Source organism: Panthera tigris, chromosome D3 (genome assembly GCF_018350195.1).
Source record: "Panthera tigris isolate Pti1 chromosome D3, P.tigris_Pti1_mat1.1, whole genome shotgun sequence".
In the NCBI taxonomy this organism is placed as follows: Eukaryota; Metazoa; Chordata; class Mammalia; order Carnivora; family Felidae; genus Panthera; species Panthera tigris.
This window is the reverse complement of record NC_056671.1, coordinates 46184357-46203098: the sequence shown is the minus strand read 5'-3', so window position 1 is coordinate 46203098 and position 18742 is coordinate 46184357. Positions and strand designations below refer to the sequence as shown.

The following is an 18742-nucleotide window of genomic DNA, read 5'->3' as shown; positions in this document are numbered from 1 at the left end:
TACCAGCAAGAAAACCTGGTGTCTTGAGGAGTCTGGTGAGTAAGGTTCTAGGGAATCAAGCTGGAGGTGAATGCAGAGCTCGAAGCGCTACCAAGAGCAGGAAGTAGAGAAAACCATTCTGCAAGGGGAAAGTCTGGTGTGGACTCCCTCCAACACCTCTTCTCAACAGGGAGAGGGGCCTCTAAAGCAGCAGGCAGACGGGAGCTCCTCACCACTGGAGGCGGTACACCCCCAAGGGCAAAGGCATCTTCCTTCTGTGCCCTCTGCCACAGAGCACGGAGGACTCTCCATGTCTCCTCATCAGCAAGGGGGGTGAGTAGTGGGGATGACCTGTGACAGTAACAGTGTTTCCCCTTGGCTCACTCTTTCCAAACTCATTAGACTCTAGGTTACCCCCTCTCCCCTCACACCTATGCTGGGTGATGACAATCCCCCAGGAGGCCAGGGGCAGCAAGGAGACAGGGGCAGAAGCATAGCAAAGCCTGCTCTGCCTGCCAGCAAGGGGACCCAGTGGAATCACCCCTCAGGAGACTACAGGGCAGCCGGTGTAAGTGCTGCGAACCTGGAACCAGAGAGAAGGTAGGATGCCTTGGGAAGGGGTCAAGGAACACTTGTTGCAGCTAAAAGGGGTCACCTTTGCCACACTGCTCGACACGGAGAATTTACGTGTAAATCAAGAAATACAAATTCATAACACATGGAATTAAAATTTTTTTTTTCCTAGGAACAAAGCATTTCTGGATTCCTTTGAGGATGTACATCAGATACCTGCATTTTTTTTTTTCAATATATGAAGTTTATTGTCAAATTGGTTTCCATACAACACCCAGTGCTCATCCCAAAAGGTGCCCTCCTCAACACCCATCACCCACCCCCCCTCCCTCCCAACCCCCCATCAACCCTCAGTTTGTTCTCAGTTTTCAAGAGTCTCTTATGCTTTGGCTCTCTCCCACTCTAACCTCTTTTTTTTTTTTTCCTTCCCCTCCCCCATGGGTTTCTGTTAAGTTTCTCAGGATCCACATGAGAGTGAAAACATATGGTATCTGTCTTTCTCTCTATGGCTTATTTCACTTAGCATCACACTCTCCAGTTCCATCCACGTTGCTACAAAAGGCCAGATTTCATTCTTTCTCATTGCCACATAGTATTCCATTGTGCATATAAACCACAATTTCTTTATCCATTCATCAGTTGATGGACATTTAGGCTCTTTCCATAATTGGGCTATTGTTGAGAGTGCTGCTATAAACATTGGGGTACAAGTGCTCCTATGCATCAGCACTCCTGTGTCCCTTGGGTAAATTCCTAGCAGTGCTATTGCTGGGTCATAGGGTAGGTCTATTTTTAATTTTTTGAGGAACCTCCACACTGTTTTCCAGAGCGGCTGCACCAATTTGCATTCCCACCAACAGTGCAAGAGGGTTCCCGTTTCTCCACATCCTCTCCAGCATCTATAGTCTCCTGATTTGTTCATTTTGGCCACTCTGACTGGCGTGAAGATACCTGCATTTTCAATGGACTCGAATTGGGGAAGAACCAGGCAGATTAGGGTCAAGTGTGTAGAGGTGACCAGTGGCGGATCTCCTGGGCTTGTCTGGGAGTCTGGCCACACACATTTCAGAGAGGAACCCGACGTCTGGCATTCTGCCGTCTTCCTTACCTTGACAGTGGGGGAAATCAGAGGCTCCTGAGAGACACCTGTCACAGCGCTGTCCTGTAATCCCCGGCTGGCATTCACACTGCCCCGTCACTGGGCTGCAAGGCGTTTGGTAGGAGCCAAGGACTGAACACTGGCAGGCTGGATAAAAAGGTGTCAGTCAGACCCAGGGCAGCAGGGCCTGGATAAGAGCATGACAGTGGGTCAGAGAGACCCAAATGCAAGTTCCAGCTATGTGACTTATTCAGACAGGCACGGCTAGGTAGAGGCAGACCCAGAGCGTTCACCACCATTCTACCCTCCTACTTTGTTTCATCCCTCCAGCAGACTCTGATCAAAGGCCAATGTGTTCAATGGCACTGGGACGAGGTGTTGGGGTGGAGGTGATTAGGAAAGACACACATGCCCTGACTTCAGAGAGCTAAACATCCAGAAGAGAGGCCAGGGAATTATTGACATAGTATGAAGCACCTCCCCCACCCCCACCACTGCTAAGAAACTGTAAAAGAAATGAAGAAACGTGCCTAATGCCCTTCAGCTGGCTCTTGGCAGACTGCAGGCAAGGACTCACGTCTACTGGCATCTGGCTCAGCCTTCTTTCCCGGCCCCATGTTCCCCAGGGCCTGCCTACAGAGATCACATCCCTACCAAGGGGCACATTATTGAGATGTTCTTAGGTTCTATGATCATTAATTTTTTTTTTAAGGTGAGTGGGGGCACCCGGGTGTCTCAGTCATTTGAGTGACTCTTCACTTCAGCCTAGGTCAGGACCTCGCGGTTCCTGGGTTCAAGCCCTGTGTTGGGCTCTGTGCTGACGGAATCCTGCTTGGGATTCTCTCTCTCTCTGCCCCTTCCCTGCTGGTGTGCACACGCTCTCTCTCTCAAAAATAGACATGTAAAAAAATAAAAACAAAAAGAAATAAAAGGTGAGTATATATTTTATTATTATTATTATTATTATTATTATTATTATTATTACTTTAGAGATCCCATGGCCCTAGGATCATGACCTGAGCCAAAACCAAGAGTCGGACACTCAACAGATTGAACTGCTCAGGTGCCCCTGCAATGGTTCATTTTTAAATGTCAACTTGGCTATGCTATGAGGCTCAGATGTTTGGCAAGCACCAAGGTAGATGTGGCTGTGAAAGGTTTTTTTTTTTTTTAAGATGTGACTAATATTTAAATAAGTTGACTTTGGGTAAAGCAGATACCTCATCCAATCAGTCGAAAGCCTTAAGAGAAAGTTTCCCAAAGGAGGAGATCTGCCTTTGGACTTGAGCTACCCTATCAGCTCGTCCCTAGGACTCCAGCCCGCCAGCCTGCCCTGCAGATCTCAGACCCACCAGCCCCCATAATAATGCCACTTCCTTAAAATAAATCTCTCTCTCTATACACACACGCATACATCCTATTGGTTCTCTTACTGCTCTTTCTGCTATTTCTGTCTTACAGGAAAGAGAATGCAGAAACCCACACAGGCATTTGGGGCAGCACAATGGTGGCACCTCCAGCCAGCATAACGTGGGGGACATCGCCCCTGGCTCCGACGGCCACAGAGGTTGTCCAGGGAGCCTCAGGAGACACAGTTACGCTCCAGAAGTGAAAACAAAGACCCAGCCTTAAACGCAAGGCACATGGTTTTAAATGGTTTTAAATGCCAAACTCCATCTGGCATCTCATGTCTCGTTTCGATCCAGCCGTCAGTGACAGCTGCCAAATCCCAAACCCAAACCTCAACATTGGCAGCCCCTCTTTACTCTTGGAAATACTATGATGTCTTACGAACACTTTCATTCTGCTCTTTGTGTTGGTCCAGGTCCTTTGGAGTTTCTGGGAGTATTTTACGTCTTGTCTACTCCTGTTTCAGCTTTAAGACCTTTTTACTCCCAAAGAGCAAAAAAAAAAATAATGACAGTCAAGCTCCAAAGGGGTAAGAATGTCTGCTGTGTTCCCCAGTGTCTTCCAACATCACACACAGCCCTGGTCCCTAGTATATGCCAAACAGATATCTGTTAAATGAAAGAATAAGTAACTATTGAAATCTTCCTGAGGTCCACTCTGTATATCGTCTCTCAGCATGCATTCCCTTACTGAATCTCGCAACACCGCCACGAGACAGGTGTTGTATGAGTAACGCCATCCTTTTCTCCATCAGTAAATTAGCTCATCAGGTGAGGCGAGGCTCTACAGACAGCATGTAAATCACAAGGTAAACATCGCCCCTTACTGTTTCCGGGATGCTCTTCCTGCCCATGACTTTGGAGCCTTTCCTTCTGTTGGAAAACAGAAAAACACCTTCTGGAAAAGCAGACTGGCTCCTTCCCCGGTCAAAGCCACAAAGCCAACAGTCAGTTCCACAGCACATGCTGCCACTACCACTCACCTCTCTGGTTACCTGGGCATAGGGCAGATTAAATCTACAGAAGATCTAAGGTTTCTTCCAACCAACCACCTCACTATTCTCCTAGACACAACCTGAATTACAAAGTGAAGGGCCAGTTCAAGACCAAATTGCACAGAACGTGGCTTCAGATCGCTCCCCATGCCCAGCCCTAGGGTTTTGTTTCCCCTCTTGGAAAGGCTGGGAGGGCTCTCCTGGGAGCATCCCAGGCCATCAACCTTCCCTACAGCACCATTTGCCAATAGCTGGTGCCATTTCTCTTGGCTGGTTTGTCTGATTCATGGGACTATGCTGACAGGTAGGAGGTTAATCTTGCACTGGCAACCTATTTAGAGGCGTTTTCTATGGAAAGACCAGTCACCACAACCCAAGGATTACAGCAATCTCCAATGGGGACAGTTCCAGGCCCTGGGTTGGGTCAGTGTGGTTGAAATTTGGGGACAGCTGCACTTGGCACACCCTCAGCTCCTATCCATGGGCAGACCATTTATTTCTGCAACCCACTCTCCTAGCCTCTATTGTTTTTTTTTTTTTTATGTTTATTTTTGAGACAGAGCGTGCATGCATGAGTAGGGTAGGTGCAGAGAGCGGGAGAGAGAGGATGTGAAGCAGGCTCAGCACTGACAGCAGACAGCCTGATGCAGGGCTCAAACTCACAAACCATGAAATCATGACCTGAGCCAAAGTCGGACGCTTAACCGACTGAGCCACCCACCCAGGCGCCCCCTCCTAGCTTCTGTTCTAAGTGCTGACAAGCTGCTGCCCAGCAAGCTGTACCAGAAAAGAAGGGGAAGGAGAAGGAGCAGGGAGAGAAAAATGAAGGCGAGGAAAGCAGGAATGAGGAGTGTGGGGGTGGGGAGGAAAAGAGGGGGGATGTGGTGGGAGGAGGAAAAGGCAGAGAGTAAACCTCCCCAAATGGACCAAGTTAACTGAGAGAACTACAGTTGTATGCTGTAGTTGAAGATAAAGAACTGAACCAGACATTAGTGTAAACACATGTCTGAAATACAAATAGGCAGTTCTCCAATGTGGTCTCCTATCTATGACGTGACTTTCACCTACGAAAAAGAAAACAGCAGGGCACTTGCATGAGTCGAAATTAAGACAAGAAGAATATGGCACTGTGCTTAGGCAAGTCTGGACCAAATTAAGTTAATGCGAAACATGAATGCAGAAGCATGGTTGGCAAGAACAGCTTAGAAGGGTTTTCAAGCTCCTTTTCAAGAAGATTTTTAAAGTCTTAGGAACATTTTTTGGCTAGAATATATTGGACCGTCTGATGTGGTATTTGGGGTCATGTTAATTCTATTCTAAAATTCAGTGGCCAAGCAATCAGTTTCGTCTTAAAAACACAAAAACAAAAACAAAAATAAAAAACCACACAAGTTAAAACACTGGGTTAGACCCTGCTGCTAGACTAAGCTCAGATGTCAGTGAGTCCAAGCTTCAGCCACTTACCTCAAAGCTGTCCCCGAGGGAAAATTTTAAAAAGATCACAATAGCAATTAGAAAAAGGAAAGAGCAAGAGAAGAGAGACATCACAAATGGAATTCTTCCAGAACCCAGTGGTCCAAATAGAACAACGAGCTTCGGGGTGTATTGCTTATACCACGCCGGGAATGTGGTGGATGGTGCATTTTCCTGAAAAACTTGGAAAAGAGCAGGTGGGCTTCTCAGAGGCTGGGTGTGCTCGGGCAAGGTCCCCTGACATAGGACTTCAGGTGATTTGCTCCCCCCCCCCCCACCACATACCCCTGCTTGAGTTCCAAAGCCTGAACAGTGCTGTCTCCCTCACTGGAGTGGGACTAGGGTGCACGACGTATCTCTCCCTCTGCCTCACTGTGTGAGCCTTTCCCTCCACTTGAGCCACAACTTTGAACCACAGACAGAACCAGGCAGAGGCTGGCCACACACATTCACCCAGGGAGCCAGGGAGCACCTGTTCCTCTCCTCGGCCCCTCTCTGCAGCCCTCAGCACTGTTCTTCTGTGGTCTGCCTTGCAGTCAGGGAGCTCAGATGACTTTGGTAGACCTTTGGAAGCAGAGTTCCAAACCAACTCTACCAAAAATATAAGTGAGATGATATGTTCCTTTTTTATTTTTTAATCCAGGCTCTTATCATTTAACACAAGGGATCTTGCCTTATACACAGTAGCTGATTAGTTTTCACGTCACGTATCATCTTCTTAGGAAGAAAAATACTACCCTTAAACCTCAGACATCTTCCTGATCTCTTCTGGACTGGTCACTTTGGGGAACCAGGTTTTCTCAGAGAGCTGAGCATTTTACTGACACACAGTTCTGCCACCTGTTTTGGTTACGCACCCTGATTTTGCTGGGGTGGTGGGAGGGGGCGGCTCTTCCCCTTACTCCACCCCTGGATGTGGGGAGACTCAGGCTTGGCCAGTCAGAGCACAGATTTCCACGGCCATGGGGTTGGTTCAGGAATGGACACGTGATCCAATCAGAACCGTATTTGGCTTGGAGAAATGCATGCTCTTTTCCCTAGACTTGAAGCTGGAAGGAGTAATGTCCAAGTCTTTTGGGCTGCCGTAACAAAATACCACAGGCTGGGTGGCTTGAACAACAGACATTTATTTTCTCACTGTTCTAGAGGTTGGGAAGTCCAAGATTAAGGTGCCAGCAGATTCGGTTCCTGGAGACTCTCTTCCTGGCTTTCAGACAGCTCCCTTCCTCCCTGCTGTGCTCTCACGTGGCAGAGAGAGGGCGTGCGAAAGCTCACGGGTGTCCCTTCTCAGAAGGACACTAATCCTATCAGATCAGTGTTCCAACCTTTGACCTCATTTAACCTTAATTACTTCCTTACTCCAAATACAGTCAGTCACACTGGGGGTTAGGACGTAAACATGAATTTGAGGAGGACACAATTCAGGCCTCAGCAATGCCTAAAAAGTGTCAGCTACCATTTTACCACCATCTGAGACCTAAAAATGAAGCCAATCTACAAGACAGCAGACTTGCAAGATGGAGAAAAACAGATCCCACCAACATCTTTTGAGCCCCTGGATCAATCTGTTCCTGAAACCAAATATGCCTGGACAGTTCAATTACAGCCCCTAAATTCTTTATGCCTTAAGCCAGTTTAGGCTACATCTTCTGTTACATGAAACTAGAGTCATAACTGACTCTGTGATCACCCAAATGTTCTCATTGTAAAAGTACTCTTACTAAATAGTATTTTTTTTTGACAGAGAGAGAGAGAGAAAACATGCAAGTGGGTGAGGGCAGAGGGAGAGAGACTCTTAAGCAGGCTTCATGCCCATCGCAGAGCCTGACACGGGGCTCAATCCCAGGGCCAGGAGATCACGACCTGAGCTGAAATCAAGAGTCGGGCACTTAATCTACTGAGCCACCCAGGCGCCCCACTAAACAGTACTCTTACTAAAATATATTATGGATCTTCCTTCCTTCTGAAACAGATATTCAGACATAATTTCACCCCTTCATCATGATCCAGAGCCATTATTATAATACTCATTTACTTACTCTAATAGTGACACTCTGAGTACCTCCTGAGTTGAGGATTATTTGCTCTTCATTAAATGGTCCCAAGCTGCTATTCTTCCTCAGTTTCATGTCTGCTTTTGTTTCCTCCCTTACTGTTAGTGTGTTTGCCTTAGCAATTTTTCCCTCCCTTCTAATTTCGTGTTTCTAGTTCACCACGGGTTTGGCTTAGAAAACAACCAAATTCGTACAATTATTTTTTAAAAAGAGAGACAGGCATAGGTAAGAGGGGGCCTACAGGATGCTTTTAGTAGTGAAATGCAAGGATTTTAGTGCACATCTTTGGAGGTGTTTTTGTTTGTTTTTTACTTTACAGAGGCAATAGTCGTTGAGGGATCTTACTGCTTGGTTCTCATTTTTCCTCCAGATACAGGAGCCAGATAACCAAATTCCAACTAGATGGAATAATACTCTACTGCAGTTCAAAGAATTATAGCATGTATTTAAAAACAGTAATTTTTTAAGTGGAAAAGAATGGCCAGAGTTTGAAGTTTGTTACAGAAATCCATGTTTAAATAGGCAAAGCATTAAAAATGATCACAGTTCTGGGGGCACCTGGGTGGCTCAGTCGGTTGAGCGTCCGACTTCGGCTCAGGTCATGATCTCACGGTTAACGACTTTGAGCCCTGCTTCAGGCTCTGTGCTGACAGCTCAGAGCCTAGAGGCTGCTTCGGATTCTGTGTCTTCCTCTCTCTCTGACCCTTCCCCGCTCATGTTCTGTCTCTGTCTCAAAAATAAATAAACATTAAAAAAATTTTTTTTAAATGATCACAGTTCCTATAAACAAAACAGAATCATGGAGTCCCTTTAAGGAAACTAATGGTGGGGCTCCTGGGTGGCTCAGTCAGCTAAGCATCCAACTTCGGCTCAGGTCATGATCACACAGCTCGTGAGTTCGAGTCCCGCATCGGGCTCTGTGCTGACAGTTCGGAGCCTGGAGCCTGCTTCAGATTCTGTGTCTCCTTCTCCTTCTCTCCCTCTACCCCTCCCCTGCTAGCACGCTGCCTCTCTCTCTGTCTCAAAAATAAATAAACAAACAACAAAAAAGAAACTAATGGTAAATTTATGTGGTAAATTAAACCACATAAAGGTGCAACTGAATGTCATGCAATTAGTGTATTAAAAAAGCACAGTTCCTACTGTAATTAAATCAATCCTGTGGCTCTTTTCAACTTCATTCAGTGTAGGTGACTGTCCCCTTGCACCTAGATAAACACAGGAGTAAGTTCTGGGGCTTTTTGGCATTCTCTTAGGTAGGAGAGCAATCATTGGGTCAAAACCCACTTTAAGCTCAAATCTCAGGGCGTTAACAATTCTACCTTCCTACCCTCCTTCTTGCTGGGGTTAAGGCAGAAGAGTAAAGGTAAGATTATGGGTTAAAGATGAAACAGAGTGTGCATCTCAGATGAGTTCCTCACGCCCTTTGGTCCTTGCCCCTGTCCTATAGATCGCGTGTAAAAGATAAGACAGAGTGGTTTCCTGCCCCTTGGACAGGTCTAGGAAGGAATGACGCAATGTATACGGCACAGATGAAATGGATTTATCAGAAGATTGACACAATTTACCGAGCAACGGTTTCCAGGTGAAAGAGGGATCCTAAATTCACCCAAATGCTCCAATTTCAGGCAGTAACTATCTGAGAGTTTGAAGCCCAGAAGCAAAGAGCAGAATGAAAGAAAAATGACCATCTGCTCAGAATCATAAACAAATCCTCCGGGATTACTTAACATAGGAGATTTTCTTTTTTTTTTTTAGCCACATCCACATTAAGAAATAATTTTACACTGAAACCCAATATACACACAGATTGACAGATGATAAAGATATAGAAACAGATACTCATTAAAATATAAGCTAACAATGAACAATAACTTTGCAAAACATTTCTTTCCACGACTGCTTATACTGCATTCTAATAATTTCTAGTCTATTGTTTCACTTTAATGCTGGTCCCTACTCACATGACTTCTCCATACACTAATGTGTGACCCGCGGTGTAAAAACTGCAGTCTTGGAAGCCTTGTCCTCATACTTTTTGAGACCCTGGGACCTCTAAGCACTGCATGTGTTAAGGCAGAGAATATAATTCCTTAAGTACGCCAGGTTGGGAGTCAAGAAACATGGTGTTACTCATCAATCACCCTGCGACTACCTCGTTCTCACTTATTCTCCTGGATCTCAGATCAGTTGACGTAAAAATAAGTAATTTCAATTTCTTTTTTAACTCCAAAATTCTAATGCATGTTGTTTCATCACTGTTGTAAATAAGCTACCAGGAGAGATGGGTGCAAATGTACAGAGGGATAAGGCTGATGGGTGACCAGAGAGGAAATACCCCATTTTAATGTGTTGGATTTATTGAGATATGATTCATATACAATGTAATTTGTCCATTTAAATATACAATTTAATGTTTTTAATATGTTCACAAGGTTGTGCGACCGTCAGCACAATCTGACTTTAAAATAATTTTTGTTCCCCCTAAAAGAAACCCCATACTCATTAGCAGGCAACCCCCATTGTCCCATCTCCACCTCCCCCCCCAACCTCCATCCCAGCCCTAAGCAACCACTCGTCTACTTTCTGTCTCTATGAATTTGCCTGTTCTCAACATTCCACATAAATGGAATCATACAGTATGTGGTCTTTTGTGACTAGCTTCTTTCACTCAGCATCACGTTTTCAAGGTCCGTGCAAGTTGTGGCAGGTGTCCATACTTCATTCTTTTATTCCCAATAATATTTCATAATATGGACATGGTACATTTTATTTATCTATTCATCAGCTCTTGAACATTTAGGTTGTTTCCACTTCTTGGCTACTTTGGCTAATGCTTCCATGGACATTCATATACAAGCTACCATGTGATTTTGTGTTTTCACTTCCCTTGGATATATATACCTAGGAGTAGGCTTTCCTGGATCACATGGGAACTCTAGGTTTAACTTTTTGAGGAATAGCAAAACTGTTTCCAAATGGTCTTATCATTGTGCATTCCTACTAGCAATGTATGAGGGCTCAAATCTCTCCACATCCTTCCCAACATTTGTTACTGCGTGCCTTTATAGTGGCCAGGAAATGATATTTCATTGTGCTTTTAATCTGCATTTACCTAATAACTAACAATATAGCACACTTTTTCATGTGATTATTAGTCCACTGTATATCTTCTTTGGAAAACTATTCAAATCCTTTGTCCATTTATTCATTAGGTCGTCTTTTAATTATAGTGTTGTAAGAGTTCTTTCTTGATACTGTATATCTGTGCCTTATCAGGTACATGAGTTGCAAATACTTTCCTTCTATGGGTTGTGTTTTCACTTTCTTGATGGTGTCCTTTGAAACAAGTTATTTTAAAAGTCCAATATCTATTTTTCCTTTTGTTGCCTGTGCTTTTGGTGTCAAATCTAAGAAACTATTGCCTAGCCTAAGGTTACAAACATTTACGTCTATGTTTTCTTCTAGGAGTTTTACAGGCTTTGTTAGCTCTTACATTTAGGCATTTGATCCATTGGGGGTAAAAATTTGCATACGGCATGGTATAGAATCCACTCACATTTAATGTTGTTGTCGATATGGTTGGATTTACCTCTGCCATTTTGCATTTTGTATTCTTTATGTCTCATATCTTTTTGTTTCTCTATTCACCCTTTATTGCCTTGTTTTGTAGTAAATGGATATTTTCTAGTGTAGCATTTGACTTCCTTTAATGACCTGAATAATTATTTTTTGTTATTGTCTTAGTGGTTGCCCTAGAATTTACAAAATACATCTCATCAGAATCTCCTTCAGACTGATAGTCACTTAGTTCCAGTGAACTGGTCCAGTTACTCCTATGTAACTCCGTTCTTTGTTTCTGTGGTATTACTGCCATACATATTATGTCTATATATGTCAAAACCCAACAATACGTTGTTAAAATTATTTATATAATCTGTATCTTCTAAAGAAGCCAACAGAAGAGAGAACATACATATGTAGAGAGTATCCTTATCTTTGCTGGTTCTCTTCATTTCTTTCCATAGATTTGATGTCATTTCCTTATTCTAATTCTTATCTTTGTCCTATCTCCTTTGTGCTACTATTATTAAACATATCACATTTCTGTATGTTATAGACTTACACACACCTGTATGTACATATATTCTATGTATGTTATGGGCCCACCCAATATACACATATATGTGTGTGTATGTACAGTCATGTGCAATTTCTTTTAAAATCAGTCAAGACAAGAAAGGATAAAAATATGCAATTATACTATCTTTTGTAATACTTACTGTTAGGGAATAAATTATGTTCCCCCAAATTCATACATTGAAGCTCTAACCCCTGATGTGATTGTATTTGGATATAGGACTTTTAAGAGGGTAATTAAGCTTAAATGAGGTCATAAGGGTGGGGCTCTAATCCTATAGGACTGCTGTCCTTATAAGAAAAGGAAGAGATACCAGAGATCGATCTCTCTCTCTCTCTCTCTCTCTCTTTCATTCTTTCTGCCCACACACAGAGGAAAGGCCATGTGAGGTTGCAAGGAAAAGGCAGCTGTCTGCAAGCCAGAAAGAGAGTACTCACCAGAAATCAATTTTCTAGCACTTGATCTTAGAATGCTAGACTCCAGAACTGTGAGAAAATAAATGTCTGTTGTCTGAACCACACAGTCTGTACTATCCTGGTATGGAAGCCCAAGCGGACCAAAACACCTATATGATTGCCTTCCCCAACACTCTGTATTTTGCACATGGATTCCAACTACTGTCTCGTGTCACCTGCTTTCAGCCTTGAAGGACCTCCTTTTGTATTTCTTGTAAGGCAGGTATGCTGGCCTCGAATTCTCTGTTTTTGTTAATCTGGGAATATTTTTATTTTTATTTAATTTTGAAAGATAATTTTGATGGATATAAAATCCTTGGTTGACAATTTTTCCCTGTCAGTTCTTAGAATGTGTGGTCCCACTACCTTCTAGCCTCTGTTGTTTCAGATGAGAAGTCAGTTAACATTCTAATGGGTTCCCTTGCATAGGCTGAGTTATTGTTCTTTTGCCCTTGCAAGATTTTTTCTTTGTTTTTCAACACTTAAACTATGCATTGCCTGAGTATGGATCTCTTTGATTTATCCCGCTTGAAGTTCATTAAACTTCTTAGATGTGTAGATTGTTTTTCATTAGATACAAGGAGTTTTTCTGCCATTATTTCTTTGACTATTTTTTCTGGCCCCTCCTCTCTCCTCTCTGTCTGGTACTCCCCTTCTGTGTATGTCAGTGCACTTTGGTATCACACATTTCTCTGAGGCTCTGTACATTTATCTTCCTTCTTTTCCTGTTTTCCAGACTGAACCATCTCTATTGATCTACCATCAAGTTTGCTGACTCTTTTGCTGGCTCAAATCTATGACTGAATCCCTGGGGAATTTTTCATTTCAATTATACTTTTCAACTTCAGAATTTCCATTTGGTTATTTTAAAGAATTTCTCTCTCTTCATTGATATTCTCCATTTGATAAGACTTTATCATTACACCCTCCTTTAATTCATTAAGCATTGCTTCCTTTAGCTCTTTACACATATTTATAACAACTATTTTGGTCAGCTAAATCAACCATTTGAGCCATTCAAAAGCAGTTTCATTTTTTTAATATTTATTTATTTTGGGGAGAGAGAGTGTGTGTGTGTGTGAGTGGGGAAGTGGCAGAGAGAGAGGGAGAAAGAGAATCCTAAGCAGGTTCTGCACTATCAGTTGGGGTGGAGGGGGTAATGGAGCTCAAATGTCACAGACTTATCGTTCTTACTGATATTTAGACTTTCTTTTCTTCAATGTTCATTTATTTTTGAGAGAGAGTGAACACAACCAGGAGAGGGGCCAAGAGAGAGGGGTACAGAGGACCCAAAGCAGGCTCTGTGCTGACAGCAGAGAGCCCGATGCACAGCTTGAACTCATGAACCGTGAGATCATGACCTGAAGCAAAGTTGGATGCTTAAATGACTGAGCCACCCAGGCACCCGAATATTTAGATTTTCTTAAGTAAATGTTTCTTTGTTAGCTCTTAGGACAATTTCCAGAGAATTTAAATGATTATTAAAAATTCTTTACCAGTTAAAGTCTGTTTTGTTGGAGAGAGGTCCACTGAACTCTCTACTCTGTCATTCTGGAAGTCCCACCTCCCTCCACTTTGTCCTGCATACACCTTTGCATTTTCTACCCACCTCAAAATGAATTCGTTCCAGTGGTGAATAAACGTGGAAAAGTGCATTCTTAAAATATTGTATTACTCTCTACCTTTATATCTATATACACAAAGGCACCACCTGATAGCTTTGCCCAAGGGAATGACCAGGTTGGATTAGTAATTCATTCTAGCAGAATGAGTCTGGAGTTGCGGCTGGTAAAGAGGAGGAAGAAAGAAAAGCTTTGAGATACTTTCAACCACAAGAATGGCAGCTGATGCAGAACTAACACGAATGTCAACAGATTATTAGGAAATTAACATGAGACATTCTGTCCACTCCTTGCCCTCAATTTATATTTAAGGTATAACTGGGGAAGTGTCAACAAAACAAAGGGCAGCTAGAAAATGCTTTCCTGTTATAGGAGGGGAAGGAGATAAACTATCTGCCTGTCCTAACCCTCCTCTTCCTGCTTTTGCTGAAAAGGCTTTCTCCTACCATGAGCTCCTCTGGACTTGGGCCCTCGTGGACACCTGAAATGTAAGGTCTCTACTCCCTCTCCCTCCCACTGATTCCTCACTCTGTCCATGACAGACTCAGGGTCTCTGGCTTAAAACAGAAATGTAATCATCCCTAACTTGTGTGCAAAACTTCATGGTTTGGGTATCTTTCCCCAGGAACAACATTATGAGCAAGAATGAGGTTCCCATGCCAGACCATGGAGCCAGTTTAGAGGAATCTACGTCTACTGTGGTTCACACAATTCCAACAGGAGCATGGCCCTTACGGATAGTTCCATGAGAAACACACTGGGCATCCCAACCGCTAATACTGAATTTCTCTAGCTGAGGGGCAGCTTCTGTGGCTCCAAGGTGGCAAAAGCTGAGAGGCAGGGGCAAAGGATAGAGTTCTGGGAACAGGGCACGCCGGCGGGGGGCCGGGAGGAAAAGGAAGCGTTTTCTTTTCCCTACAAGTGAGGGCTTCCAAGGCTTGAAGAACTTTACAGTCAGTGCATCTGTAACCTGCATTACTATGAGGCAATTGAGAAACACAGGGGCTAGGCAACTTGCCCCAAGTGACACCTAGTGTGAACCTTGTGGTGCTTCACCACGTTAGCCTCCAGCGCGGGGACAGTCGGTCCTGCTTGCACCGGCCTCCACGGTTTCCCAGTGTGGCTGACCTGGCAGGTGAGAGGGCTCAGTACTGGTTCTGGCCTCCCACCGTGTTCAGGGGCTGGCAAGCTAAAAACAGCACTTCCCAGATTCTCCTGGAGCTGGGTTCCGGACATCTGGAGGTCAACTTGGTTTTGCAAAGAAGTACTCCAATAAGGTTAGAAGGGTGGGAAGTAAGGAGAAGGCTGCCTTCTGGCACCTACTGAGCATTTCTGTAGCTGAGTCCCGCGTGGCTTCCTGGGGACCAAGAGATGGCTGTGGAGGTGGTGGGACTGCAGTCCTTCTACGCTCTAGCTGTGCTACCACAATCTGGGCTTAACACTCTGCCTTTCTATGGAGAGTCTCCTTGGAAGCCCCGCCTGGAGCCTGCTGCTCAGCCCTTAACGACTCAGCTGAGCACCTAAGTACCCGGAGCAAGTCCCTGTCTGTTTATAATACCTGGAGTGGTGTAGTTCCTGTCTTGAGCCCCAACTGATAATCCTATCCTCTCTTCTCTCCCTTCCCCTTCCCTGTTCTACTGGGGAAGAACACCGGTAGGCAGTGGAGGGCAGACAGGGGAGCTCTCCAGCAAGTTCTTGCATCCATTTGCTCATTCACCCATCATTTACTGCCTTCCTATTTTGCTCTAGGGCCTGGATCAGACACCTCCTCTTCCCATTCTCCATCCCCTTCAGCGACTCTTACTAGGTAGGACGAGGCACGAGGACACAGAACAAGTTGGGGAGCGGGAAGACGTTCGTGGTTTCGTGCTTGCTGGTCCCCCTCCCCAGAAGATCCACCTCCTCTCCTCGTCTGGCCGGCAGTTTCCCAAACACTGAGCAGATACCAGCTCTTTCCAGAGCCAGGATCCGCACCCAGGCAGCTGGCTCCAGAGCCCGTGTGCTCACCACCAGGGAGGAGGAGGGGTAGGGTGCGGAAGACAAAAGAAGGGAGGTGACGTGGCCCAGGTAAGGAGACAGTCACACGTAACACGAATATATAAGCCAGGGGGCTCACTTATTAACCTGCAGGCCACACAGCTGTGGCAGCCAGGGCCTCTGCATTTCCTCTGGAGGGACTAATGATCATCGTGCTATGTGCGGCACACTTACCTTGGCAAATAGGGAAGGAGTAGAAACCCAGGCGGCAGGCATCACACCGAGGGCCCTCGAGCCCAGGGCGGCAGAGGCACCTTCCGTAGGCATCGCATATTTCAGGGAGAACTCCTTCCAAGTTACAGTCACACCCTGCAAGGAGAAGAGACTCTCAGAGGGGCCTCCAGCCTCTGTTCCTCTTGCAGTTTCTGCCTTCCCTCAGGTGTCTGTCACGGAAACTTAGACTGTGACTTATCTGTGGCTTATAGACATTCTTGACCTAGAACGCTACATATTCAAGGGAAAAACAACAAATATCATGAAAAGGTCAGAGATGCCATTAAGAAATACGTAGGGTGGGCACTCGTTTGCAAAGCAGCTAACTCTTTTAACATCTATCCCTGGGTGGCTCGGTCAGTTGAGTGTCCAACTCTTGATTTCCGCTCAGGTCATGATCCCAGGGTCATGAGGTCAAACCCTGCATCAGGCTCTGTGCTAAGCATGGAAACTGCTTGGGATTCTCTCTCTCTCCCTCAACCCCTCTCCCCTGCTTGCACTCTCTCTCCCTCTCTCTCTAAAACAAAAGAAAACAAAACAAAAAACCTACCTACTCCCATGGAAATACTTTGTTTTTTCCCAAATCTTAGCCTTGTACAGTAAAACTTCAAGTTAATAGACTCCTACCTAATGACAATCTTGAATCAAACATATTTCTACCTTCCATTTTTTATAAGAAAAGAAATGAACATAAATCCAGCCCTACTATGTGCCAGCCATGGCTCTGGGGGCTACAGGTGGGTTGTCTCGCTTAATCCTCCAGGACCAAGGCCTTCCCAGCAGTCAGGCTGCTTCCATTCCCTCAAACATGTGCTCTGCCACCTCAGGGCCTTTGCTCTGGCTGTTCCCTCTGCCTGTAATGCCCCTTTCCGGTTCTTTCTCGTCCTCTCCTAGGAGGGTCTCCCCCAACCAACCCGCACAAGCCCTCCCCTTCCCCCCGCCCCGGCTCTTCTCTCCCGTTGCTGTTGGTTCTTTCACAACACTTTAATTACTGAAATCACTGAATGGCCTCATGACTTGTGCTTTGACCCATAGAAGGAAGTGAAAGTGCTCTGATGTGATTTCTGAGCCCAGGTCACGACAGGTTTTGCGGTTTCCATTCTCACCCTCCAGGAACCCTGAGACCAGCATGTGAGTCCGCAGGGAAGGGAAAGCTTTACTGTCGGTTACGGTCTTGGCATTGAAACCAAGCACTGAAATTCAGTAAGAAACTGGACTTTACCACTGGCATCGAGTCCCAAAGAATCCTTATTTATAACCATCTGTGAACAGAAAGAAAGCATCTGTGGTACCTATGCATTTTTTAAACTGTTTCTGGGGGTGCCTGGGTGGTTAAGCGTCCAACTTCGGCTCAGGTCATGATCTCGCAGTCTGTGAGTTCAAGCCCCAGTCAGGCTCTGTGCTGACAGCTCAGAGCCTGGAGCCTGCTCTGGATTCTGTCTCCCTTTTCTCAATGCCCCTCCCCTGCTCACACTCTGTCTCTGTCTCTCTCAAAAATAAATAAACATTTTGGGGCGCCTGGGTGGCTCTGTCAGTTAAGCGACCCACTTCGGCTCAGGTCATGATCTCTCGGTCCATGAGTTCGAGCCCCGCATCGGGCTCTGTGTTGACAGCTCAGAGCCTGGAGCCTGTTTCAGATTCTGTGTCTCCCTCTCTCTGACCCTTCCCCGTTCATGCTCTGTCTCTGTCTCAAAAATAAATAAACGTTAAAAAAAATTGTTTTTTAAAAATAAATAAATAAACATTTAAAAAATAAAAAAAAACCTGTTTCTGAAAATCACTTTTCAACATTTCCTCTTCCTCACCTAGCAAACAGTCCCACACAGAGTCAGAAACCATGAGGGCCCCCTCACGTCTGCCTGACCCTCACCTCCCCACACCTCCCCACTGGGTCGTAATGATTGTACCTCAGGAAAGTCCCTGGAATCTTCCTCTGCTCCCAGAGTTCCAGAGTCTTCATCCAGGGCTTCACCTTTGTTTGCCTAGATTATTTATAGAGCCTCCTAACCAGGCTGTCTGCTTCCCATCTTGCTCCCTTCCAATCCATTCTCCAAGCTGGTATCAAGAGAGATCTTTCTAAAACGCCAACCTTCTCACCTCGTATCATTTTCCAGTTTAAATCCCCCAAGGGTGACACAACACCTTCAGGACACAACCCAAAGTCTTTGACGTGTGTGACACAGTAACCCCTTCAAAATCTGCCAGGCTGCCAGCACCCTAAGCAGCACCTTTGCACAAACTAGAAAAAGTGTCCCTTGTCAAGATGCTTTCCTGACCCTTGCCGTACAATGGCCACCATAAATATACAAATCTTCGATATCCTCCATGGATATGGCTCCCCTTCCCCCCCTTCAACCTGCACATCTGAGCCTGGCTGCCCATCCTGGTCTTTCCCTAATCCTCTCCACCTCCTGAACTTCTTCCCCCTTCCCCTGATCCAGCCCCAGGAACCTACCAGCCATCCCCTCTCGTATCCCCATGGCTTCTCTCAGCTGTCCCTGTGCCTGGCTAACTCCTTCATGCTCCAAGACCCCGCTCCTTCTCCTGCTCTGGGGAGTCCTCCCACAGCCTCTACCCTCCTCCTTCCTGCCTGCCTCCCTTCCCCTCTTCATTCCGTAAGGATGCCCCCCATCCTGCATGCTTCCATAGCTTTGTGTTCTCACGCAGCCATAGTGTTAACTCCTGCTGTAAC

The 18742-nt window shown here is 45.2% G+C and overlaps 1 protein-coding gene across 4 annotated transcripts in view; it reads right to left on the bottom strand.

Moving 5' to 3' along the window:
- Positions 1-18742, bottom strand: part of LAMA3 (laminin subunit alpha 3) — a 274575-nt gene that overhangs the window by 153571 nt on the left and 102262 nt on the right. For all 4 annotated transcript variants that reach the window (XM_042961482.1, XM_042961481.1, XM_042961480.1 and 1 more), the window contains exons 12-13: positions 16012-16146; positions 1661-1798 (exon numbers count right to left, since the gene is read on the bottom strand). In XM_042961482.1, coding sequence (XP_042817416.1) covers positions 1661-1798; positions 16012-16146 — 273 coding nt within the window. The remainder of the gene's footprint in view (positions 1-1660; positions 1799-16011; positions 16147-18742) is intronic.